The sequence below is a fragment of the Barbus barbus genome, assembly GCF_936440315.1.
Source record: "Barbus barbus genome assembly, chromosome: 4".
NCBI classification, from domain to species: Eukaryota; Metazoa; Chordata; class Actinopteri; order Cypriniformes; family Cyprinidae; genus Barbus; species Barbus barbus.
In genome coordinates this window covers 38681501-38707766 of record NC_136732.1, presented here as the reverse complement: position 1 = coordinate 38707766, position 26266 = coordinate 38681501, and the positions used below count along the sequence as shown (strand labels likewise).

The window sequence follows — 26266 nt, the reverse complement described above, 5'->3', positions numbered from 1 at the left end:
CGGACGCGCGGTGACGTCACCGGGAGTGAACGCTCGCTCGCGGAGCAAAGCGTCATGCGGGTCTTCAGGTCCTGGAGATCCACTGAGTAACGTGAGTACTGGGTTTTGATCGATGTGTAGGTTCGGGAGATCTGTTTGATCGAGATCAGCTCGAGAGACCGCAGCATCAGCATCCGCTCGCGACACCGCAGCGCGCGCATGATCCTCCGCAGAAACGATGGAGGAAATTATAAGCGTTCTCGTTTCGTGTCGATAAAGAGTGAACGCGTTTGATTTATAAAGCCGGTTTATGATTTGCTCGATCGTGTGTCAGCGATGTCAGTGTGCTGGAGATCTTTATAAAACCACAAACATCAGAGACCCTGAAATAACGCGGCGTTTGATTAGTTTGTGACTCAGACAGAAGGAGGCCTGATCATTGTATCTTCATAAATATTAAATCTCTCATCATATAACATTCTCATCATGCGATTGAAAAAAAAAAAAAAAAAAAGCAAATGAGTTTTTTTCTCTTAAAATAGTGTTATTTGCTACAGAGATGTTCATCTTGTGGAGCACAAACATGAGCTCAGATGCTGTCAGTGTCTCGGTCAGTCGTGTCGTGATGCTGCTGTCTCCAGCTGACCGGGTTGGCATGGCAACACTGAGAACATCCACTTCCTGTAAGAGAGTCATGCGTCATCACTGCAGGAGGAAGATCTCCACTTATTCTTGTATTAATAAATACTGGTGCCACGTCTAAAATCCACAGATTTTACGAACTTCTGTTTTTTGTATCATAAGGCTTTAGGTAAGTGTTTAAAAAAACTTTGTATGATTCACGTGTTTCACTAGTAAAACCTCTATGGACCTTCACCTTTTCACATTTCCGGGTTTCTCATCAGCGGAAGTCGTCATAGTTGGGCTAACGTGTACGAAAGCGTGTTCTAAGAACCAAAGTTGTTGATCACACGGACTGATATAATGAGACACGCAAGAAGACAGTTTGGTGAATGTTCATTTCTGCACGCTCGTTCTATGTTCTGTGTAATGCGTTTATGCCTTGATAGCATTAATACAGATCACATTACCAAAGAATAACTGGTGCAGATGACAACTCAAAGACTGTTTAATAAATGCATCTTTGTGAAGAATCTCTTCTCCAATCCTTGATTCTCTTAAGCCGGGCTCACACTGTGCGATTTTTAATAGTCTTTTGCGATTGCTGCTTGTCACACTGTACGAACATGATCCCCATGTCAGACTGTAGGATCTCAGTTGTCTTAATGTCAGACTGTACGACAGTCAAGACGCCATAAAAACGGACGTACTCAAGAAGACTTGTCCGGACTTTTACGTCATCAATACGTGACCCGCGTTCTCTCGCTATAATGGTAGCTAGCAAACAACAGCAACGTGTAGCGTTAGTTTTATTAATTACATGCCTTGATGTTAAAAAAAAACGAAAAAGACGACGTGTGTGGAGCAAGTCATGGCCGGGCAAAAGAGGACTTTATGGACTTCCAGTTCTACAGAGCGAACTTGAGGTAATTTTGTTATTCGAGTTTAAACATCCTGCCCCTTAATAAATAAACTTTAAGTAAACTTTACCTTGTACATGTATTGTTTTTACAAATAATGAATGGTTTGAAGTTGTCGCGCTAATTGCGTCATCAAGTTCAGTGCTCCTATTTGTTCTTGGTTTGACGGTCGTCGTAGGAGATGTCACACTGCAGGAAACTTGAGGAAAGTGTCTGAAATCTTCTGACACTGCCAGAATTTAATCGGAGGAAAAAATTGATCGCAACGGCCATTAATCGGCTGTCGGTGAACATGTCAAACCAGCGATCTAGACAACCGATTTTAGCCTAGGATTATAGGAATCTTTTAGAATTTTCAAAATGTGTCTCAGACGAACAAATCGTGGCCAAAATCGCACCGTGTGAGCCGGGCTTTACTGGAATCCTGTCCATATTTGGCCGCCTCAATCAGCGTAAAATCGATGTAACGCACCTCCATTACATAAGTGGTCCTTCGAGCTGGATTGAGAGCAAGATCGAACCAATATGGACAAAGCACAAAGGGACGCATCTGATACAACATCCAGACTAATCTGCCTACCCATCGGAATGATTACGATGTTGGCTACCAACCAGCAGGTGACCTTCCTTCAAAGGCTTCCTCTCACTGTCCTAGTCAGCCCAGAAGCAGCTCAAGGAAAACGTCATGCAGTGGTGTCAGCTCTTATTCCAGGACGAGTAGAAGTTCCATTACGTCCGCTGGTGTTTATGTTCCACCAGAGCTCTCTAGCGTCCAGACTGCTATGTTGGAGGAGAAGATTAAACAGAGACAGTATGACAGTCTACGGCAGCAAATAGAAGAGGACTCACTGATTGAGCTGGAACACCAACGACTGCAGGCACAAGCTAAAGAATCCCAGCGCATGCAAGAGGAAGCGCTCACCGCGAAGGAGGCCCTGTTGAAACAACTAGAACGTCAGTGTAAGCTTCAACAAGCAGAGACTGAACTCGAAGTAGCTAAGCTTGTATCCTCCATGCTTTCTGTAGGGCAACCACTCCAGTTCCTACCGACTCTGGTTCTACAAACGCACAACAGCTTGCATCCCAGCGCAGTCAGGCTTGTTCACCACAGCTCATGTCTTCTAATCCCCAGCAGCTCCCTTCCCATTCGCCAGCTGTGACGTCATTGCAGCTGCCCTGTCCTACAGAACTACCTGATCCTGATGTCTCTGCAGTGTCCCAGCCATCATCTAGACCGCCACAGTGGGCCGCACCTGCTCCTTACTCTGCGGATGCACTCATGCATGCTGCACTCAACCCAGGGCCACAAGCATTCTCATCGCCAGTCCCTGACATTGTACCGATGGCTCTTACTGCCGCTCCAGTACACCCTGTGTCATTAATGTCAAATGTGACCTCTCAGCCTTCAGCAGTGTTCACCATCCTGACCTCCGCAGCGTACCCCATGAGCAACAGCATGCAGCGCGTGACACAGCAGCCTGTTACCGCCACACAACCTACCCTTCGATACAGGCTACAACAGACAGCAACAACGCCGGTGACAACACTTCCAGTTCCGTCGCAGCTCCCTGTCTCTAGCCACCAAGCATCGGCGACGACATTTCATGCTCCTGGTTACGTTAAAGCATCTGTGCCTTTCCCCCCAACTGCCTACTCACCTCAACCGGGTCCAGAGTTCCTGTTCGCCTCAGCCTATGGCGTTCCACGACCTACGTTACCAGTTTTCGAAACTGGTGCGGAGAGTGACTTCGCTTTAAGTTAGCATTGGACAATTTGTTGAGTAATCACCATCATATCAGTGAGCAGTATAAAAACCATGTTCTCTTAAGCCATTTGAAACTTTCCAGTGCTCATCAGCTTGCTAAAGCCTTCGTGTATCACCCCCAGCCTTACACTGCTGCCCTGCAGGCACTTCAAGACAAGTATGGACAACCAAGACAGCTTGTTCAGTCCGAGTTGGGTGCCATCCTCAGCACCCCGCCTCTTAAGTTGGGTGACGCTAGCGCCTTCGACTCATTTGCATTGGCAGTACAGTCTTTAGTGGGTATGCTGAAGACTCTCGAGGGCCAAAATGGTTACAAGCTTTTGTGTGGCTCGCATGTGGACCGTCTTTTGAGTAAACTGCCACCAGCCTATCGTGACAGTTTTGTTGAGCACTGCCTAAGTAGGGTTATTCTACAGACAGGCACCGACAAGACCTACACACTTCCTGATTTCGCAGACTGGCTCCAGGTCAAGTCCCAAGCGAAACGTATCTCTAGCAGAGCTGTGGCTAAGTTCCAGAGTGAAATTCTGAAGGCCCCTGGTAGAGCTAGAGGAGCACCTTATCCAAGAGAGCAGCCAAGGCCAGTTCTCCTGACCCATGAGAGTGTAGCTAAGACTCCTGAGTCGACAGCCCCTAAGTCAAGCTCCAAGTCCAAGCCATACTGTCCCCATTGTGACAACAGGGATCACTACCTCAACTCTTGTGACGCATTCAAGAAGTTGACTACCTCCCAGATTGTAGCTTGGATTAAAGATGGTAAACGCTGCTGGAGATGCGGACGGTTCCATACTATGGAGTCTTGCAACCTTAAACATCCATGTAGAATCTGTAAAGAGCTACATCTTACCGTTCTTCATGATTCCATCAAAGACACCACCAGTGCTGTCCTCACCGTCAGCCTCCCATCGATCCGGGTTTACTTGGACAGACCGAACCGTACACCCAGAGTCATGCTGAAGGTCGTCAAGGTCCTCCTCCACAATGGACACCACACAATGGAGGCACATGCCGTTCTCGACGATGGGTCAGAGAGGACACTCGTGCTTTCCCCAGTCATGCAGCAGCTCGAGCTTACCTGTACCCCAGAGTTACTTAATTTACAGACTGTCAGACAATCTCACTCAAAACTAGAAGGGTCGTCTGTTTCCTTCGAGGTCTCAGCAGTCACCAAACCCATGCAGAGGTTCACTATCCCCAATGCCTTTACTGCGACCAGTTTGAGTCTTGCAGAACATGACTATCCAGTAGCTGCGCTCCAACGAGCTTATCGTCATCTGAGAGATCTTCCTCTTCCCCCTGTTGACAGAGTCAAACCACTACTCCTCATTGGTTCTGACATGCCGCACCTCTTAATGCCGATACAGCCTGTATGCCGAGGACCAGACGGAGGTCCAATAGCCATCAGAACACAGCTGGGTTGGTCTCTTCAGGGTCCCATGAGCCCCAAGCAGCCCTCACGGTGTTATCAGCAGTGCCTTCATATCACCACCGCTCCACCTCACGATAGTCTTATTCGGCATGTCGAACGACTCTGGCAGGTCGACACCCTCCCGTACAATGAGAGAATGGTCACCAGGTCTAAGCAAGACAAAGATGCTCTAGCCATGCTCCAGGAAGCCACCACCAGAGTGAACGTAGATGGCATTCAACGTTATGCCACACCATTACTCCGCCGTATGCCCATGACCATCTTACATGCCAACAAGGATGCTGTTCTTCCTAGTCTTCGAAGTACCGAGCGCAGATTGGCACGAGATCCTGAGCTAGCCAAAGCCTACTGCACTGAATACCACAAGTTGGAATATGCTGGATATGTAGCCAAGATAACCACAGAATAAGCACACAATGCTTCTGAGTCCTGGTTCATTCCACATCATATTGTACATCACAATGGCAAGGACAGGATCGTCTTTAACTGTTCCTTTCAACATCAAGGGCAGTCCTTGAACAGTCAGCTACTTCCTGGTCCGATGCTGGGACCATCTCTGTTAGATGTGCTCCTGAGGTTCTGACAACACACGATGGCTGTGAGTGGGGACATAAAGGTTATGTTCCACCAGGTACGCTTGTTGCCGAAAGACAGGCCAGTGTTGCGGTTCCTTTGGAGGAACATGTGCAGAGACCAGGAGCCTGAGATATATGAATGGCGGGTGCTTCCGTTCGGAACTACATGCAGCCCGTGTAGCGCCATCTACGCTCTCCAGCGCAGTGCCCAAGAACACCAGAGTGACCAGGTCAATCTGATTAACATAGTTGAGAATTCCTTCTATGTTGATAACTGCCTGCACAGCACTTCGAGCTCTGATGAAGCTAAGGAGGTAGTTGATGGGCTTCGTCAACTGCTGTCTGTGGGAGGCTTTGACATAAGACAGTGGGCCTCCAATGTACCCTCTGTCATCAAACATCATCCCGCAGCAGAGAAATGTGTACAAGACCTTGGCCAGCCAGTATGACCCGCTGGGATATATCATCCCGTTTACCACCTGGGCAAAGGTTCTCATCCAAGACCTCTGGAAGCAGAATTTGGGCTGGGACGATCCGATAACACCTCTACAGCTAAGACAGAAGTGGTTAACATGGATTAGAGATTCCTAATCTCCTTCAGCTGCAATTTCCTCGAGTTTATGCCCCAGCCTGTGCTGATTACCCTAGTGCCGTCCGAGAACTCCACATATTTTGCGATGCATCAGAAAGAGCATACGGCTCAGTGGCCTATTTGCGCACTACTGATGATCAAAGCCACATCCATGTCGCCTTTGTTTTGGCCAGATCCAGAGTGGCTCCCAGGAAATGCCTCTCCATACCTCGTTTGGAACTGAGCCCAGCTCTGACTGGAGCTCAGTTAGCCAAAGTGATCCAGACTGAGCTGTCTCTTACCCTCCATACAGTCACTCTCTGGTCCGACTCAACAACCGTGCTGAACTGGCTTACCTCTGAATCCTGTCGCTACAAGGTATTTGTAGGGACACGAATAGCAGAAATCCAGACCCTCTCAGACTCAATTGAATGGCGGTACATTGATTCAGCTCACAACCCTGCTGACCACATCACAAGAGGCCTGACACTGACCCAGCTAGCAGGTCCCCACCAGTGGAGTTCAGGACCAGACTTCCTCCGTCAACCTTCTGACCGGTGGCTATCCACACCCATCACTGAGGTCGAATCAGAGATCAGTGAGTTGAGGAAAACTGCATTCATCGGTACTGTCACAGTCTCCAATTATTCATTTCCGGACCTCAATAAATTCCACACATGGCTAGAGCTTGTTGAGGCCACTGTCAGGTCCTTACACGGGGCGGCTGCTGCAGACAGTGACTCTTCACTGCAAGCTGATGACTATGTTGAAGCAGAGAAACTAATCCTGGCTCAAGCTCAGCAGGACTCATTTCCCCTAGAAGTCCAAGCTTTGAAGACTGGACAGCCGATTCCAGCTACCAGCCGTTTGGCATCCCTTGCACCAGAGTATGATAAGGACACAGGTCTCATCAGAGTAGGGGGACGATTACGTAGAGTGAGTGACCTCGACCTAGATACCATCCACCCGATATTGTTGGAGCCTGGTCATTCTACAACGAAGCTGTTAATTAAAGAGACGGACCGCCGACTACTGCATCCTGGTTCTGAAAGGGTGCTAGCAGAGTTGCGTCGCCAGTATTGGATACTTCGGGGCAGGGAAGCCGTCCGTAAGCACCAGCGCAAATGCCAAGATTGTCAGTTCTGGCGAGCCAAGCCTGAAGTCCCCCAAATGGCCGATCTCCCATCCTGCAGGCTGCAGCTTCACCAACCGCCGTTCTATTCTACTGGGGTAGATTGTTTCGGCCCATTTCCAGTTAAAGCTGGTCGTCGCCACGAAAAGAGATGGGGCATCCTTTATAAGTGCATGACAACCCGATGTGTGCACCTTGATCTGTTGGAGCACCTTGACACTGATGCCTTCCTGCTCTCTCTGCGTCGCTTTATAGCAAGACAAGGTAAGCCCATGGAATTGCTCTGCGACAACGGGACCAACTTTGTAAGAGGGGATCAAGAATTACGTGACACATTTGATGTCATGGCACCCAAGCTTCAAGAGCTGCTTGCTCCACAGAAGATCAGATTCTGCTACATTCCACCTAATGCTCCTCATTTCGGAGGAACCTGGGAGCGTGAAGTCAAATCTGTAAAGACTGCACTACGGGTCATTCTGCGATGGCAAACGGTGCCAGAACCAGTGCTGCAGACGTTGTTAGTGGGGGTTGATGGCATTCTAAATGCCAAGCCCCTCAGCTACGTATCTTCCGATGTTGCAGACGTGGACCCAGTGACTCCGAACTTACTCCTTATGGGCCGTCGTGATGCCTCCCTACCTCAAGTCTTATTCGACTCTACCAACCTGCTCGGAAGACGCAGATGGAGACACAGCCAGGTGTTGGCGGATCATTTCTGGACTGCCTTCATCCGGAATTACCTCCCAAGTTTACAGGGTCGGCATAAGTGGGGAAAGGATGGCAAAGAACTGACTGTGGGCCAAGTGGTTCTCATTGTTGATCCCCAACTTCCTCGTGCCCTCTGGCCTGTGGGAACAGTGACTGAGACGTTGGTTGGACCTGACGGAAAAGTTAGCAAAATAAAAACTCCATGATGGTGTTTTCATGACTTTCAATAAAAGGAAAAAAATTGAGAAAGACTGATAGAGTCTCTCTTCGCAGTCAGAAGAGAGAACAATGTCAAATTTACCGTCCCTCCCATCAGAAACACCCTCGCATTAGCATTAACTAGTTTTTTTTTTGTTTTTTTTGTAATTTGATGCAAAGGTAATAATACATACATAAAAAAAAAATACAAATATGAAGAACTTTCGAGGATTTACGATGCTGATGACCATTAAATGCGTCATCACAGTCTTGTTAAAAGGGTCCATTTGGACGATTTGTTCTGACTAGTATTAGCTCCTCCCCCTGGTGTGTTTGCCGTGTTCTGATTGGCTCTCGTCCACAGATGGCTCTGCTGTGGAGGAGGGGCATGTCACTATTGGAGCGTTCAGGGAATGACTCTCTGGTTGGCATGGTGTCGGGGCCCGGGGTCGTTACGGTGGCCCCTGGGGGTCACAACAGGTCGTGGGAGACGCCGGTGGTCATCCCAGAGACGCCCATCTTCCTCATGACCCCCGCCGCTCAGACCATCTCTGGGATCTTTACCTGGACGGCTCTGCTGCTCACCTGCCAACAGGTGCCTCACATGCATTCAGAGAAAATACAGAAATAGTCTACTATATATATATATATATATATATATATATATATATATATATATATATATATATATATATATATATATGTATGTATATATATATGTATGTATATAATACTGGCTCAACAACAAGGCTTGATGAAAATCTGAACGCTTATCTTTAAGCAGTTATATATTATGTATAAATATGTGTTTTCTTTTGTTTAAATAAAACAAATATTTTATAATATTTAAATGTATAATAATGTTAATATTGCTGTAAATACTAATATAATGTATTATTACTTGTTTTTGCGTGTATATATTAATATGAAATATATATTGTTTATAATATATTATAACATTGAATTTCATAAGGTCCAGGCATGTATTAATATATTTTATAATGTATAAATGTAAATGTGTAAAATATAATATTAATATTACAGTAAATACTAATGTGTATCATTTATTACATTCTATTCTGTTCTATTTATTTTACTATAGTGTATATATACAGTATGTGTATTATATATGTACAGTTTGTGTGTATATGCAACGGTTAATTTTTTAATGTAAACGTAAATTGCGCAAGGCAGTTTTTACATTAACTTAACATTAAGTAAATCTATCATATATGTAAATCACAATATTTATTGTAAAGTTCACATTACATAAAATATCTGTGGTATCTAGAGGTTCAGCTGACATAATGACGAGCAGTTGCTCTGGCAACAGGTGGCATGACATCAGAGAGCAGAGGTGGTTGCATAGCAACAGCATTCAGAGCACTGTGTGTGTGTGGTGTGCGTGGTAGTTCATCTTATGTTAACTTGTAAAACACACACACACATGGATAGTTGTGCTGACAGAAGAGACACCTGCTCCACTGACACAGACATGTTTGACAAACATAAAGGAAGTTCTGTTTCTGCACAGTTTACGTTTAAGTCATTAGCATGATTGTTTTATGTACAACACCTCATCAATATATGCTGCATGCATATTAATAAGGAATAATAAACGACAAAATATGAGTAGGCATGATAATACATATGAAAGTATTAATATCAGATTGTCTGTGTGTCTCAGATCTACATGCACTTGCGCTACTATAACACTCCTAACGAGCAGCGGCACATCGTTCGCATCCTCTTCTTCGTGCCGATCTACGCCTTCGACTCGTGGCTCAGTCTGCTGTTCTTCACTAACGAGGAGTATTACGTTTACTTCGACACCGTCCGCGACTGCTATGAAGGTCAGACACGCACATCTGCTCTGTTTACAGTTAGAAACTTTAGCACTTTTTTGAATAATCTTAAGCCTGCTTCTGTAAATTCACATTACAATTGCAATTCAGCATCATATTTGCACAATAAAACACTGTTTTTCACACAACTTTGATGTCTGTATAGATTAGCTAATGTTAAGGTTTTTTTTTCTTTCTAGTGTCAGTGATGCCTAACCAATCTCCCCTATATTGTATATATTGTAAATCAGTGCGTTAATACCATGTTAACACAGTTTCCATGTAGAAACAGTAACTGTCTGAACTAGGAGTGTGCGATATTGACAAAAAATATTTTCTGATAATGGTAATTAAACTATATTTGTGCTGGAACCCGGTAATAACTAAATATGACACTCAAACCACCAGTAGATGGTGTCTACTGGCGACTCATTAAGTCGCTGTCTTAATGAGTGATTCATTGAACCATTCATTTGTATGATTCATTCAGAACTGCTGATTCATTTAGAAATGGACAAGTGACTGTTGCATGAATGGCACATTGAATCATTGACTCACATAACTTGTTCAAAAACAGATTGATTTATGAACGAAACACAGCAGTGCTACTATGTAGTGATGGGGAGATCGGATCATTTACTGACTCGGACCTTTGAGTCTCGTTCAGCAAAATGAACGAATCTTTTTTTCGAATCATTTCATTCATTTTAGCTAAATATAATTAAAATGTTACGTGCTACTTCCCTAAAACATCTACTACTTATGCAACGCTGATCACACTACAAACAATACAAAACTATAATGGTATAAGAAACAGAAAAAAATGAATTCATTGTTTACCTGGGTCTTTAGTCTGTGATTAGCTCACCTCTTATCTGACAAGTGTTCGGGTTTGAGTCGTTCGTTCGTCACGTGATAGTCTCATAAACTTAACCAATGCAGCCGGAAACAAAATTGATTAGTTCATCTCTCAAGTCTTTCGAGTTGTTGTCACGTGACATGACAGCATTGAATAGAGAAATTAGTTAATTTATAACCTTCCTTACAAACGGCTGCATAAGTTATTACTATTATTATTATTATTTACTCTTACAGTTACGTGATGCGTTTCTAGTCTCAAATTGCAGCTTTTTATTTCTTAGTTTATAAATGTGTGAATTTTTTCATGATGGTTATTTTTCATAACACTGAATGTGGTAACAAAGGTAATAAACTAAAGGGTTGGTTATTATTATTATTATTATTAAGTCTTTTTCTGGCTCAGACTGCATAGATCATGTGTATGGGGTTGTCACGTGATGAACGAACGACTCAAACCCGAACACTTGAACAAGGGGCACGTTCATACTCACACCGGTGTCCACCGTTTTGCTCCGGTTTCCGGGTTGAACGACATGTTTCCTGGAAACGGTGTGCAACGGGGTTTGAGATATGTTTTCTCTTGTTTGGGGGGTGTGTCAGAAATGTCAGGCCAATCAGCAGCAACATGTTTATAAACCACGTGGTATTAAAGAGACAGATCGCACTATCTGTCCAAGTGAAGTCATTTAATATGTGAATTTGTAAGTAAATGTAATTAACTTCAAAATAAATTCACAAGAGCAAGTATATTGTTTGCACATGTTTATTTACATTAAAGGCAAAATAACTGAAATAATAAGAGCACAAGTATAGATCTGGAACTTCTTTAAGTCTAAATATCATGTAGTAATTGCAATGTCTTCTGGTCCATATCCTTTCCTCAGGAAGGTGTGCTAGACACTGATTAATGTAACACAAAAATACTATACATATTTATATATTTTGCTATTGTATTGTGGAGTGACACTTTCATAAACTTTTCTATGCTCCTCGGATTATAATATATAATGGTAAATATTACAATACCATAGCACAACAACAGTGATCAGCAATAATGATAAGCCTAATACTCACAATAAAAATAATAAGGTCATATATCATAACACAGTCTCGGAGGTAAGAAGTGGATTATCCTTCACCTGAAATTTCTTTTCATCCTGAAATGCGAGGCAAATATTGGATCACGATAATTAGGAACCACAGTTTCCACAAATCCCTTCACTCGATTGGGATGTTCTTTTATTCTGGACGGCAGTGACTGTAACATTGAGCGTATTTTGCAGCATTAAAAATGTATTTATACTGATTTCATCAGGCTCCGAAAATTCTTCAAAAAGAACACAAAGAATGGCCTTCTCAGCTGCCATAGCTGCAACTCTTGTGTCATCAGAACAAGGTGTTCAACGCACCACCGTTTCTGTTTAATAAATGCTTTGCACCGTTTTTTCGGGGCTGAACGTGGCCCAGGTGAAGTAATTCAGTGCAGAACCTGTAGGATGTTGTGCATGCGCGACTGAACGAATCACTCCCTGGGACGACTCGTGCTTCCCGAGTCATGTGGTGTTCTACAGACTGCACCAAGCTCCTTCGAACCAAGCACTATTTTCTTTGGCAAACTGAAGACAAACAATGTTTTGTCTACAATGTATCTCACTTAATATGAATGTCTTGTTTATTGAACGTGCTGATATTCAGGAAAACTGCATTTTTGCTACTCGTATATATATCGCACTCCCCTAACTATGGTAATTCCAGTAGAAACTGTGGTTTATAGTAAATGTGTAGAAATATTATCAGGATGTCTCATATTCAGTGTCGGGTCATAGTAAGGAACGTGATGTTGAGATGTCCTTCACGTCTGTCAGTAGAAACAACTCCTGAAGCGGCACAGATACAGTGGACCTTGATCGCTACAGTGGACATCTGTTATGTGGTTAAATTATGAAATATGTCTCAGATGTTTCCACTAATATTCAGTGAACAGACCCAAATGAGTCAGTAGTCATCATCCATCTAGAGCTACATTTATTCCTTTAGCAGACGCTTTTATCCAAAGCGACTTCCAGTTGGGGAATACATCAAGCGATTAATCTTACAGAGGCAAACAGACACAGGAAGTGCTCGTAATACCAAGTCTGAAGCATTGGTCAAATAAGTTCAAGCTAGACAGGGAAAGATTAAAGAAAAGAGAAAAAGTTGAGTTCATATTGAGACTTTAGTGTCTTTAGTTGTGCTGTGTAGGATGAATTATTGTGATATAACGGTGTGTTTCTGCAGCGTTTGTCATCTATAACTTCTTGAGTTTGTGTTACGAGTATCTGGGTGGCGAGAGCGCCATCATGGCCGAGATCAGAGGAAAAACCATCCAGTGAGTTCAGCGTTTACTGCTCTTCTCTGTTTCTCTGTCACGTGTGAAATCAGCTGATCTTAGGTGTGTGTGTTCATTCAGGTCCAGCTGTGTTTACGGCACTTGTTGTCTGTGGGGCAGAACGTACTCCATCGGCTTTCTGCGCTTCTGCAAACAGGTATCTCACACACTCACATACACAGGCGCGCCGCTATGGTTTCTGGGCCCCCTGGACAGCATGTTCCTCGGGCCCCGTTCGGGGGGGGTTGGGGGGTTGAGCTGGTTGCTGGATTCCCCTCAGTAGCAATAGCGTTTCCCCCTCGGACCCCTCCCTCCATCGTCGGGCCCTTAGAATCATTCTAACTAACTGCCCCTGAACACACACACACCTCCAAACATAAATAGGTTGATGTTTCATAAGGAGTAGTGGAAAAACTATTTTAACACACATGAGAAGTGCTTAATAATGACTCAAACTGCATAACAATAATTAATAATAATAATTAATAATATAATTTGAGAAGATATAATACATTATTATCAGTAGAAATAAAAAGCAAATAGAGTATTTTTCTAGGAATTTTCTCATCTAACATGCTAATCTGAATTAATGTTTTGCGTGAAAGAAGGATGAAAGTGTGTTATTATGAAGAGTCAGTCATGAAAATCTGCAGTGGTTATCACACTGTTTTTATTATTATATTTTAAAACAATATTGCTTCACCATTGACTTTTTTTATAATAAAAGGTTATGTCTGACTACTTTATAAAGTTTATTTGTAAAAAATCTGGCATTTTTCTTTATGATCTTTTTTTGATAAATTCATTTGAGAAATTTAAAACATTAATTTTAGAAGTCAATTCAGAAGTGAATTGAATTGAGTGAAAAAAAGTATGCATATATTCCATACTGAATTTTTAATGATAATTTTAAAGGTATTTTGAACATTTTATTTTGTTGTAATGTTACAAAATGAATGCTTTTAAATTCAATAGTAGAACTAACGTACAAAATGCATAATAACAGTACAAATACAATATCATATTTGTGTGCAAAACCTTTAGACATGTTTTTCAAATTAAAAAGTATTTCAGAAATATTGTGGATTGAAGCTTTAATATCTTGAAACTCCATTTTAAAACCTAAACTTTTAAGTTTTATACATGGTTCAAATTTTATGATATTTGTAAAAGATGAGGCTCTTAATTGATTATCACACATTTCTAGATTTTTCTTGACCTTAATTTGGCAACAAAGGTCTTTGTTGTTGTTAATCTAAATAATCTAATTTTTTTGGAAATAATAAAACCACCTAACTCCAGGCTACTTTATAAAGTACAAATAAAAAAAACTAAAAAATCAGAAAATGAAGAATGTTTATTATAGTTAGAGTCATTTGAAGTCCGCTGAGTTCTGTGTTTTTCTGAAGTGTATTATTGTCTGGACTGTGTGTGTGTGTGTGTGTGTGTCTCAGGCGACGCTGCAGTTCTGTGTGGTGAAGCCGCTGATGGCCGTGATCACCGTCATCCTGCAGGCCTTCGGGAAATACAGAGACGGAGACTTCAAGTGTGTCTGTTCATCGCACTAATCAAACACACAGACATCAGGGAGTGCTTTATGAGAGACTGACAGTAAACTGCATCTCTCTGTCTGTCTGTGTTGCAGCGCGGCCAGCGGTTATTTATACGTGACCATCATCTATAACGTCTCGGTCAGTCTCTCGCTCTACGCTCTCTTCCTCTTCTACTTCGCCACTCGTGATCTGCTGGAGCCGTACGGCCCCATGCTGAAGTTCCTCATGGTCAAATCCGTCATCTTCCTCTCCTTCTGGCAGGGTGAGTCTTCATCTCTGACCTGACATTTGATTTTCCCAAATAACACATCTTTTTTTGGGGACATTTCATGGAAATCATCCCTGATGGAGGAGGACAATTGTTGAAGAACAGTTGTATTTGCTGTTTTGTACGAAGATATGTTCATTAAATCAGATTGATTTCTCAAATGATCACTACTGAATGTAATGTACACCTTATCTTTAATATATGTGGTTAAATAAATTAATAAATATTCATAAATATTAAAATTATAAAATGTTGGATATAATTCTTAAATATTGTTGTTAAAACATCAATATAATTCTTAAATAGAAATCTGAATATCGTCAACTTGAACGTTTAAACAAATTATATATCTAAATGTTGTATGGAAAATTACAGACTTGTAACAGATTAATTTTTTTTTATAATTTTTACATTCAGTAGCCACATTTCAGATAAATTTTACAATATATAATTTTTAATTAATTATACAATTAAATGAAATGACAGAACATGTCAATATAAGAGTTATTTTTAGGTAATGAAAGAGAAATCTATGTTTTGTTTTTTGGGATGTTGTTATTGAACTACATATTGTTCTTAAAGAATATAATTCTTAAATCTCAAAGTGCAGGTGTTCTGTTACATGCATCATTTATACATTTTAAAAGGAAAGAAAACGGTTTTTTGTTAGGTATAGAACCTTCATGCACTCATTTGTTTTTTGTCTTGTTAAAATGTATTAATTATAGAGACATTAGAAATGCTTGGGCGATGCACATCTGAGTTGAACTGTGTTATTCTGTGTGCTGCAGGGATGCTGCTGGCGATTCTGGAGAAATGCGGCGCGTTTCCTCGCATAAACTCTACTGATGTCAGTGTGGGGGCGGGGACTGTTGCCGCCGGTTACCAGAACTTCATCATCTGCATCGAGATGTTCTTCGCCGCTCTGGCGCTCAGACACGCGTTCACTTACAAGGTCTACATGGACAAGACACTCGACATTCAGGGTAACTGCATGTGTGCTCATAGTTAGTCTAGATTCTGATTCACAAACTCAGTTTGAATCTATTCATTTTGGATATATTTCAGTTTCACACTTGCGAGATGAGACTTTTCACTGCCGTGGCGCTGAGAGTCTGTGACAGAGATGTATTTAGATTTATAAATGTGCGAAATCTTCAATGATTCTGACTGGTCTTTCTCTTTGTCTTCCTCTCTTATCATTCGTCATCCCTCATTCCTGGATTTATTTCTATTTTTAAATAATAATTTCCATGTGGATGTGTTGTGTTTTGTCTGTTTCTCTGTATTTTGTGTCCATCTCTGTCTCTCTCAGGTTGTGTTCCTATCTATGGCCAGTACGGTAGGTTTACTCGATTTTATTTAATGCATAATTCACTTTAACACACATTGTGTCTGTACAGGCAACCTTTCATTGTATTTAATTAGGTGTGTTTATTTTTTATGCATTTTTAACAATAAATTTTTTTTTTTTTTTTTTTTTTTTTTTTTTTTAAGTTTTAGTGATTTTGTTGTGTTTGCTATTTTTATAATAGGTTTTTCTTTAAATGTGAATGGAATTATTTATTTTAATTTTTTTTTGTTATAGTTGTTGCAGGTGTTTTTCCAATTAAATACTCTCTAGTTTCAGACCAAACTCTAATGTGGTTTATAAAAAAATAGCAATGGAAATAACATTTTTAGATCAACTTTTCATAAAGAAGAGTTTAATTTTCTGTAGCATTTTTCTTAAGTACATTATTGTCCCATGTTGTATGTGAGTCATTTGTCATTTTGGAAATAAATATGAGATTTTAATTCATTAATTAATATTCAGATTTGTATGAAAATGTATGGTAAAATGTTACAGCCATGGTTTTGTCAGGCTGTGCAGTTAACTAAAGGCTATTGCCAGTTTTTCCTTCAGTTCACCCCACCTCATAGGGAAAGAAAATTGCTCTGCAAGTGGATTCAAGCGGTTATAGGCTCGGTATAACTGTCTGTCTGTCTGTCTGTGTTTCAGGTCGTTGTGCTCCCATGAGCATCTCCAGCAGTCTGAAGGAGACGATGAATCCGGGCGACATGCTGCAGGACGCCATCCATAACTTCTCTCCGGCGTATCAGCAGTACACCCAGCAGAGCCGCTCCGAACCGCTGAGCCGCTCCAACAGCTGCAGCAACGAGAAAACCCTGCTGCTCAGCTCCGACGACGAGTTCTGACGCGCTCGCGTTCACTTACAAACACCAGTGAGACGATGATCATGATGCCTACATAGACAGCATGTTTAGGCCGCATCAGTGCTTCCAGTATGCTACCTTGCGGTACGTCGTTGTGGCCAAAAGATTGATAGAGAATACTTTAATCCAGTGGTTCTCAAACCTTTCAAATGCAGTCACCACCTTTGATCAAATCATTCTCTTAACAGTAGTGGAAGAATGTTCTGGCAAGGTTCTCTCAAAGTTATGAACAAACGTTCCAGTAATGCTAATAAAGTGTTTGTTCAAACTTATGTTCTCAAAATGTTAGCACAAAAGCATTTGATCATTGTTCACAAAACATCGTTCATGGAAGGTTTTTTCTTGAAATGATTTAATTGGAAGTTTGTGTAACCTTGTTTTTAATGCTCCGACATGTTCAGAGAACATTCAAAAGTAACGTTCCCATAATGTTTAAACAATGATAAAACGGAATGATAAAACATTTTTAAAACAAAAAATAATCTAGGCGTTCAGAACATTCAGAAATAATGTTACTAATATAACGTAATGAAAATGATTTTGAGTAATATCATGCTCTAATAATATCAGTAACCCAGTAGTTCAGATAAATCATGACGCTATCGGGCGCCTTTTTTAGGGCTCATCCACACGAAGCCAGAGCCCTAATCCAAAAATACAATCTTTTCTTTTTTTTTTTTTTTTTTTTTACCTGTTCTTCCGTAAACATAGCGTCGTCTCAAGAAATATGTGCATACATACAAACCACTGAAACCGACTCAAACTATGTATTATACATGCCAGACCAGTATCCACCTTATTTTTCAACAAGGAAGTAAGCCGTTTTCTGTCAATGTGCGAGATTTCTGGTTCATTAGCCGCTGTAGGAAAATAATGCGAAGGATAACAAAGTGCAGTAAATGGTAAAACAGTTTGCACTACAAACCAGTGTGTTCATAACTAAGAAAAAGCATTAAAATAATATGGTAAGACACACCAGTTCGAAATATCAAGCAGCAAAATGAGTGGTTTTGTACAGCTAAAAATAGCTGGAAGTGGATGAGCACCGAAACCAATACAGACCAGTATGTGGCGCTGTAATTGTGCAATAAAAACAAACAAGACGACTTGGAGCATGCACATAAACCTTGCACGCTATATACAAAAAAATAGTGTTTCAAAGATAGTTTTCCCACTCCCAAAACGCCGGATCCGTATGGACAAAATCCCGATACAATCTTTTTACGTATACAGCTAAATGATGGGCCCTTAGACTTGAACTTTTTCGTCATATTTTCATTTAAAATAAAATGAAAGAATAAAAATTTGCGTAAAATAATCTTCTGAAATATTAATTTAAAAGTGTGGTTTGAGAATCACTGGTTTAATATTGTAACTGGAGCACTAGTATGCGTGTCACGTGAAGCTGCTGCCTGTGTAGAGCGTCTCAAATCACTCACTAATGAGGGTTTATTATTAGCTGTAGTGGATTTGAAAGAGTGAGACAGACTGGAGGATGATTATGAATCATAATGATGTGCCATATAAACACAAACGCTCCTCTCGGCACTTTCTACATGTATATTTCAGGGTAACGTTAAGATTTATTTACATGAAATATCTAGGTTATAAACTGCTGCATAATAAACTACAGGAGGAACAAGCTCATGACTGAAATGCCTTAAACATCTGTTACTCATGTGTTTCACACTGGATTGAGAACTTTACCATAGTAAACAGCTGCAGATTTGAGTGAAGTAGTTTGTTGTCTCTTTTTCTTTTCACTCTTGAATGTTTTCCTGCTGATGTTTTTCTGAGTAAATGAGACTGAAATCTCCGCTCAAACGGATGTAAAGATGCACGTTCCACTAAGAATGTAACAATAAATAATTTTAGTGCAAATGTAATGTATACCGTCATCATCAGCACATAGAACGCTGATTCATATCAAGTGATTTCATAACATAACTCACGAAAGGCTATAAGCCTGCTCACTGTCAGACTCCTGCCATGTTCATGTCATAAATCACACGATCCACGCAGCGCGACTAGTCAACGTCAATCAAAAAGCATCGTTGCACAGCATTAAAGTCGACCAGTCTGTGCAACCCCTACTGTCACGGTACACACAGCAAGGATGAACGAGGAACAGGAGACGAGGACCTAAACTCAAAACACAGTCTTTAATGACTCCAAATAAAGAAGAGCAGGACAAGGCAAGACACAGACAGGAACACGGGGAGTAACGAGTAGACCAGATGACAGGAAACTGAACAAGCAGGAACTTAAATACACAGGCTAGTTACACAAACACAGCTGGAACAGAATGAGCTAATAATCACATTAAACAAGGACAGGAAACAAACCAAATAAGGACACAAGAGGTGGGAACACAGGACAGAGGACTGACAAGTAGACTTTTTTCAGGTTTCTTTGATGAATAAAAGGTTCAGAAGAACAGCATTTTTCTGAAATAGAAATTGCACTTTATCTTTTACTCTCTTTATCATCACTTTTGATCAATTTAAAGTATCCTTGCTAAATAAAAGTATTCATTTCTATAATTTCTCCGTCCCCCCGAAAACACACCCACACACAAAAGTTTGTTTACATAATATATGTATGCATGCTGTGTTTATTTATTATGTGTACATAAATACACACACATGCATGTATATATTTCAGAAAATAGGTTGTTTATATGGCATATTAAATATATTAATTTATAATATAAATGACTTATATATTATTTATATATACATAATAAATATACAGAGAACACATATTATGCAAACAAAATATATTCAAATATAAAGCAGTTATTTTAGTAAAAATATTTAGCTGTATTTTGGATCAAATAAATGCAGGCTTGGTGAGTAGAAGATACTTAAAAATTGAAGAATTAATCATTCATGTTTGTAATGCAGGCATTTGACTTGATTTATGCATATTCTCATTTCAATTTTTTTATCCAGTATAACTTTAAGTTCTGAAGCCTGAAATGTTAAAGCATGAAAAAATGAGTACTGTTCATCAACAAATGAATGTTTGAATGAATATATTTAATAGTTTTAAAGTTATGTATTAATAGAATATTATAATTATTTTTCTGTATTATTTATTGTTCTGTGACTAAAACCACATATTTGTAGTAGCCTATTTGTTCAGACTTCTGTTCTATTGTAGTTGTCTGTATAAATCTGCTTTATATAAAAAATGTAACAGAACAAAACCAATTTAACAATTACATTAAAAACATTTTCGCAGAATTCATTAATGCTACATATTTGCAATTTTTTTGGTGCAAATATTTAAAGTTTACATTAATACAGAGACTAGTTCCTGCAAACAATGGTCAGCAAGGCATCACGAATGGAAACAGATGCACTGTCATCCCTGTTGTCAACAACAGCTCTTTCCACGCATTCTTGGGGATAGTCCCAGTTGTCCAGGTATTGCTCACGGTGGAATTCACAGAAATTATGCAGAACGCAGCAGGCTAGCACTACATCTGACACAATGTTAATGTTAATGTCATTTCTCTTCAGTAAGCACCTCCACCTTCCTTTAAGGCGTCCAAGAACTATCCTTGCCGAGCTCAACCGATGGTTGAAGTGTCGCTTTTCTTGGCTGAGTGTAACACTGTTAGGGAAAGCTTTGATCAGCCATTTTTTCAAGGGATAGGCCGGGTCACCGATTACATATAGAGGAATCTCCAAGCCATTAATGTGCCCTGACTGCTAAATAAATAAAAAATAGTATAGTATTTAATGGATGGTTCAATTTTCAAAGATGTTGTTTGACTATTACAGTATAGATGAATTACAGGAAAGAACATTTATGGGCTATGAAACATCCATAAATCATTCTAGCAAATAATTAACACTGATAATGTGTGCTCCAGCCTATAGCACTTCTCTCACCTCTCTTGCGTAAAGATAACCACCCTGTTGATGCTCAGCAAGACAATAAATGGGAATTTGCCAGTACCCCAGCATCATGTGTCCTTCCAGGCCACCCAACGTAAACATCTATGAAACTATAAACAAAATGCAGCAAATTGTGATTACTAGCCTAAATAATTAATTAACCAAATGAAAGAAAACTGTCTGTATAGTTACTTGCCACATTTTGTGATCTACTACGCCTTGTAGGATTATTGAATGCCAGCCTTTGCGATTATGATAGTCTGCGGGGTTTGATATGATTGGGATCTGTGTACCGTCAATAGCACCCACGCAAAAAAGCATTCCTCGACTGGCAAAACCAGATAATGTGTGTTCAAGTTCGCCTCGCCGATGCCGAACAATTCAGCCACAGTCCTGTACTCACAGGGTGTAGCAAACCACCAAATCACAGGGCAAGTCGTCTCTGTAATCAATTGGCTTTCGCCAGTTTGTAACCTGCTTTTGTAGAGCTGGTTTGAGTTCATTCGCCAAGGACATAAAAGTATCTCGACTCATCCTAAAATGCTTAACCCAGTCAGTATCGCTGTAATTGTGTACCGTTACATTCCAAAAAACATCTCCTTGCAGACGACATTTCACCCAAACACGACGGTCTGGCGACATCTCCCCTGGAAAGCTAACGCTATCAATAATGTTTGTTTGTTGAGTGACTTTCTGGCTCTTTGAAACAAATTTCGGCCTCTTTTAATCGTGCGGCGATGTCCCCGATGCAGTAATTCATAATTTATTTTAAGTGTTTTTTCAAGTTGGAACAATTTTGTTAAGAAAAAGAAAATAACTGTCAATACCACAGAAGCTAACATTGTGACAAACGTCCAGCGCAAGATACACTGTAGCACGCGCAGGAAATTTAAATTGAATTTTAAAATGTCGTGTTTGTAACCCCAGTAATGATACCCGCTATATTTAAGCTGGGGCCTAGGTAAGTATTCCTGTCACAGTTATGATTACCTGTAATAATCACATGTATTCCATTCCCTTCAGCAGCAATCAAGACTATGGAAGTGAATAATAAGTGTTTTTTTATGTCTCTAAATGTGAAATGTAATAACAGAAAATATGAAAATTCAAACCAGTCTTTTGGAATAAAATAAAATGTCAACTTAAGTGTAAAGGATTTACAATTTCAGAAAATAAACCAAACACATCTCACAAGTGGTAAACACCCTCACATGTATAACTGTTTAACTCAATTACACAGTCTTCAAATAGGTATTCAATTAACTACTCAGTAATTCAAATCAAAACTCACTTAAATGGGCCCACATTCACGCTTTCATTACCCCACACACTCTACGTTGCAGGCCTGATGGTTTCCCGAACGCGATGTGTCCCGCGATATGACAAGGTCAATGACAGCGCGCGTGAGCGGCTGTCCCACTGTCCCGCGATGCAACAGAGGAACTACAGGCTTTTCCAGTCACCCGAGCGCTATCTGTTGTGACGACTTTTCCCTCGTTGCCAGAGGAACTCCGGGCTTTTCCGGTCACCCGGAGCATCTGGTTTGCCCCAATTGCGATGGGCTCGTTGCTCGCGCGAATCACCTCACGAGCGCATGGAGTGAAATCCAGGATGAATATCACAAATAATAGCTAAATAAAGTTCTTATCAGCAAAGCAACAATATTACTGACTGATTCTGTCTGTATATACGGGATTATCGTGTGAAAATCCTAATATTTAGCTTTCACATTCTTTTGCATCGTCCGACTCGTCTCGTTTTTTTCTTCCTCCTTCTCGATCCTTTCACGCCCCTTTTTCTAATTGCGTCATACGTCAGTACGTAAATCAGATATTATACATTAAATAATAGTATATATAATTATATAACTATATACATACAGATGAAAACACTGTGAAGGCACAGACTAAATAAAATATACACATTATAATGTAAAATAAACATTACTTTCAAATTTAGTTTCTTTAGGCTCACCGGGCTACATGTTTTTATTTATTTCGTGTTTATTTCGTTTTATATTATTTCTTCTTTTTTATATTTGTTATTTAATTTTATAGCATTTGTTTTTAAAATTGTAGTTATTATATAAAAGGTTTATGTTTCCCACAATTTTAATTCCTGTGTAAATGCATTTATGCCGCTTCAGAACAGCATTAAACGGTTTTACGTGGTTTTATGCCGCTTCAGATTTGGTTTCAGTGCCGCCTTTGCTGTGTAAAGATGCCTAAAGTCGCTTTTTGTATTCTATAAACTTTGATTAATTCAACATTGTTGAAGAAAAATATTAATTTATATTTTTTAATCTTACCCAAGACTGAATGGTATCACATTTTCCACAAACATATTGTGCAGCACAACAGTTTTCAACATTGATAATAATCAGAAATGTTTGTTGAGCAGTAAATCAGTATATTAGAATGATTTCTGAAGATCACGTGACACTGAAGACTGGAGGAATGATGCTGAAAATACAGCTTTGATCGCAGCAATCAATAATATTTTACTATATATTCACATAGAAGACCCCTACTTTAAATTGTAACATTATATATTTCACAGTACTGTATTTTTCATCATCAAAATAATTTGTATGCTCTTTTCCACAATTGGAGCTCTATTGCTTAAAATGATAGATGTCAAGCTCCTGCAAAAGGACAAATACTGTATATGATGACCAATAGAAAGGACCCATAAAAACAGTCCACATTCTGCACTATTCAAGTCTTCTAGACGATACCGGAGCATCGTGTCATATGGACTGATAATATTGGTATTTAACTTTAGTGACATTAAGCTATAATATCCAAACTGAATATATTCGGCTAAAACTAAGATAACAGTCTCTGTATTTCTTAAATGAAACCAATATGACCAGAAAGACAGCAGAGGTTCATTATGGGAATGGCAAACAATACTTTCACATCTTATGTGCAGGATACATCAAATGTGAAAGTCCTTGTATTACTTAACAATGTCACATGATTTGGCATTTTATTCAGAAATACAGAACCAGCACACTTTTCAAACAAAACGTTTCACAGAAGTCCACAGAAGACAGATAGTCATTAAGTCATGCAGTTACAGGTAAACAAGTAAACGTGCTACTGACACCATGCATAACCAGGGAACATCCAAGTATGAGAGAACCCAATGGATAAATGAATGCTTAATTGGTATACTAAAATGTATAGCAAATATCATATGGTTTTCTACAAGAGAAAAAGTATTATGCACTGTAAAAAGTGATAAGTTGACTTAACTTAAAAAAAATTGAGGAAACCCGTTGCCTTATAATTATCAAGTAAATAAATCTAAGAAATAAATAAGTTAAGTAAACCTTTCCTTTTTATCTAGTTAGTCTTGTTAAAGTGGGGTCTGTAGATTAATCAGTTATGATCAACTGATGATTGTCGTTTATTATATAATCGCTGAGAAGCAAAGAATTGTCACACTGATGAAGGCAGCTTTACAGTATCAAAAGGTCAATAGCAAACACTCAAATTCCAGTTAAAGGCAGTTCATCATTGAATTCAGTGATGTCATCGTCCAGCTCAGTTCAGTTTAAATAGTATCTGTGCAATCATGTAGACAATATCGCTGGAAATGAAGTGTCCCCAACTAAGCAAGCCAGAGGCGACAGCGGCAAGAAACCAAAACTTCATCGGTGACAGAATGGAGAAAAAAACAGGGAGAAAGCAGGGAATGGGGGAACATTAGTGGTGAAGGCATAACAATTTGAAAATGAACATGCAATCTCACCTGTACAATCTCTATAAAGTCTAAATATAATCTCTAACTCCATGTGTTCAGGGCGAATGAGTCCAGGTTATGCTCCTTAATCTGTTAGAAAGTTGACTCTGATTGCAAGACAACACTGATATATTGTTGTTGTTTTCTCAGTGACATTTAAGTGTGATTAACAATGAGCTGATAACATAGAGTTAAAACAGATCTATAGTTTTTCATCACAGTCATGTCTGTTTCATGGCTGCTTTGCTTCATGTGATGTTTAGTTTCATTACTATGATCAAAAACACAGCTGTCAATGTCTGACATACATGTGAAATCTCCTCCTCAACATCTGACACCAACTGAAACACTAACGTTATCTTCATTATTTCTTTGTTTTTACAACATGTTTGTGTGCGGGGGGGGGGGGGGGGGGGGGGTATTCTGTTTCTGACAGGTATTAAATACCTTCATAATGCTTAAAGTGCTTGAATGAATCTGTTCAGATGCTCTTTCTCAGTAAATGTGTGTGTTAAGCAGTTTCAGAGACTGAAAACACACAAGCAATGGTGTTGATTTGTACTTGATTGTCAGGTTCATTGCACTGCAAGTCTTTTCTTTTCTTCCAGTAAATCACAGGCTTCTGTGAATTATATTGGTGCGTAACCTCTCAGAAAACCCTAGCAATGGTTTAATGATTCCAGTTAAATTGTTTTGCACGTTTATGACAATGTGTACTAGCTTCTGTTTAGTGTTAATAAGGTGGCCTGATCTCAGTATGTAATAGGCCTTTAAGCAAAATTTAAACTGGCAGCTTGACACCAAAGGAAAACCATGTGGGTTTTTTTTAAAGTCTTGTGGTCTCTCAGATCTTTATGCTGACTTTAAAAATGTATGGCTAGTCTTAAAGAAAAAAAAAAGAGATGACTATGAGTTAATTCAGAAAATTCACTCAAATGCAGTGAACAATTATGATGGCTTGCAGAGGAAACGTGTGTATTAAGTATAACAAGACTTTATTGTCGGGCTTAATGAGAAGCACACAAGACACTCGAGAAGTGCCTTCCGTTAGAATTCAGCTCGAGCACAATATCAACTTTCACTTTCACTTCTGGGTCACGTGACGCCGTTTCTCTCCGGTGGGAGGCGCTGTGACTCCGAGATGGATTACAAAGGATTGCTGTGTTTATTGTCATATGATTTATCGACATTAAACGGGTTTAAACAGTGTTGTTAACCGTTCACAACTGTTTTAAAACATCCAACGAATCCTAAACTTATTGAATGTATTTGTTTAGTTATCTGACAGTTGACAGATCACTCATTTACTGAATCCTTGAAACACTGCCTGAGCTCTGTGTGTGTGTGTGTGCGAGAGAGAAAGAGAGTGTGTGAGTGTGTGTGTGTGTGTGTGTGTGTGTGAGAGAGAGAAAGAGAGTGTGTGTGTGTGTGTGAGTGTGTGTGTGTGTGTGTGTGTGTGTGAGAGAGAGAGAGAGAGAGTGTGTGTGTGAGAGAGAAAGAGAGTGTGTGTGTGTGAGTGTGTGTGTGTGTGTGTGTGTGTGTGTGTGTGCGAGAGAGAAAGAGAGTGTGTGAGTGTGTGTGTGTGTGTGTGTGTGTGTG

General features: G+C 40.0%; 1 protein-coding gene across 2 annotated transcripts; it reads left to right on the top strand.

Annotated features, from left to right (window-relative positions):
• Window positions 1-18963, top strand: LOC306863614 (transmembrane protein 184B-like). Of its 2 annotated transcripts, XM_079407051.1 has the most exons (10): window positions 5-91; window positions 8263-8493; window positions 9586-9751; window positions 12881-12971; window positions 13053-13128; window positions 14426-14517; window positions 14617-14786; window positions 15584-15778; window positions 16108-16134; window positions 16795-18963. In XM_079407051.1, the coding sequence occupies exons 2-10, from the start codon at window positions 8263-8265 to the stop codon at window positions 16989-16991; spliced, it is 1245 nt and encodes a 414-aa protein (XP_079263177.1). In that variant the 5' UTR covers window positions 5-91; the 3' UTR covers window positions 16992-18963. The 2 variants fall into 2 exon arrangements, with proteins under 2 accessions (XP_079263178.1, XP_079263177.1); XM_079407052.1 differs by lacking the exon at window positions 16108-16134 and having other exon boundaries at window positions 1-91.
• The last annotated feature ends 7303 nt before the right edge of the window (window positions 18964-26266 follow it).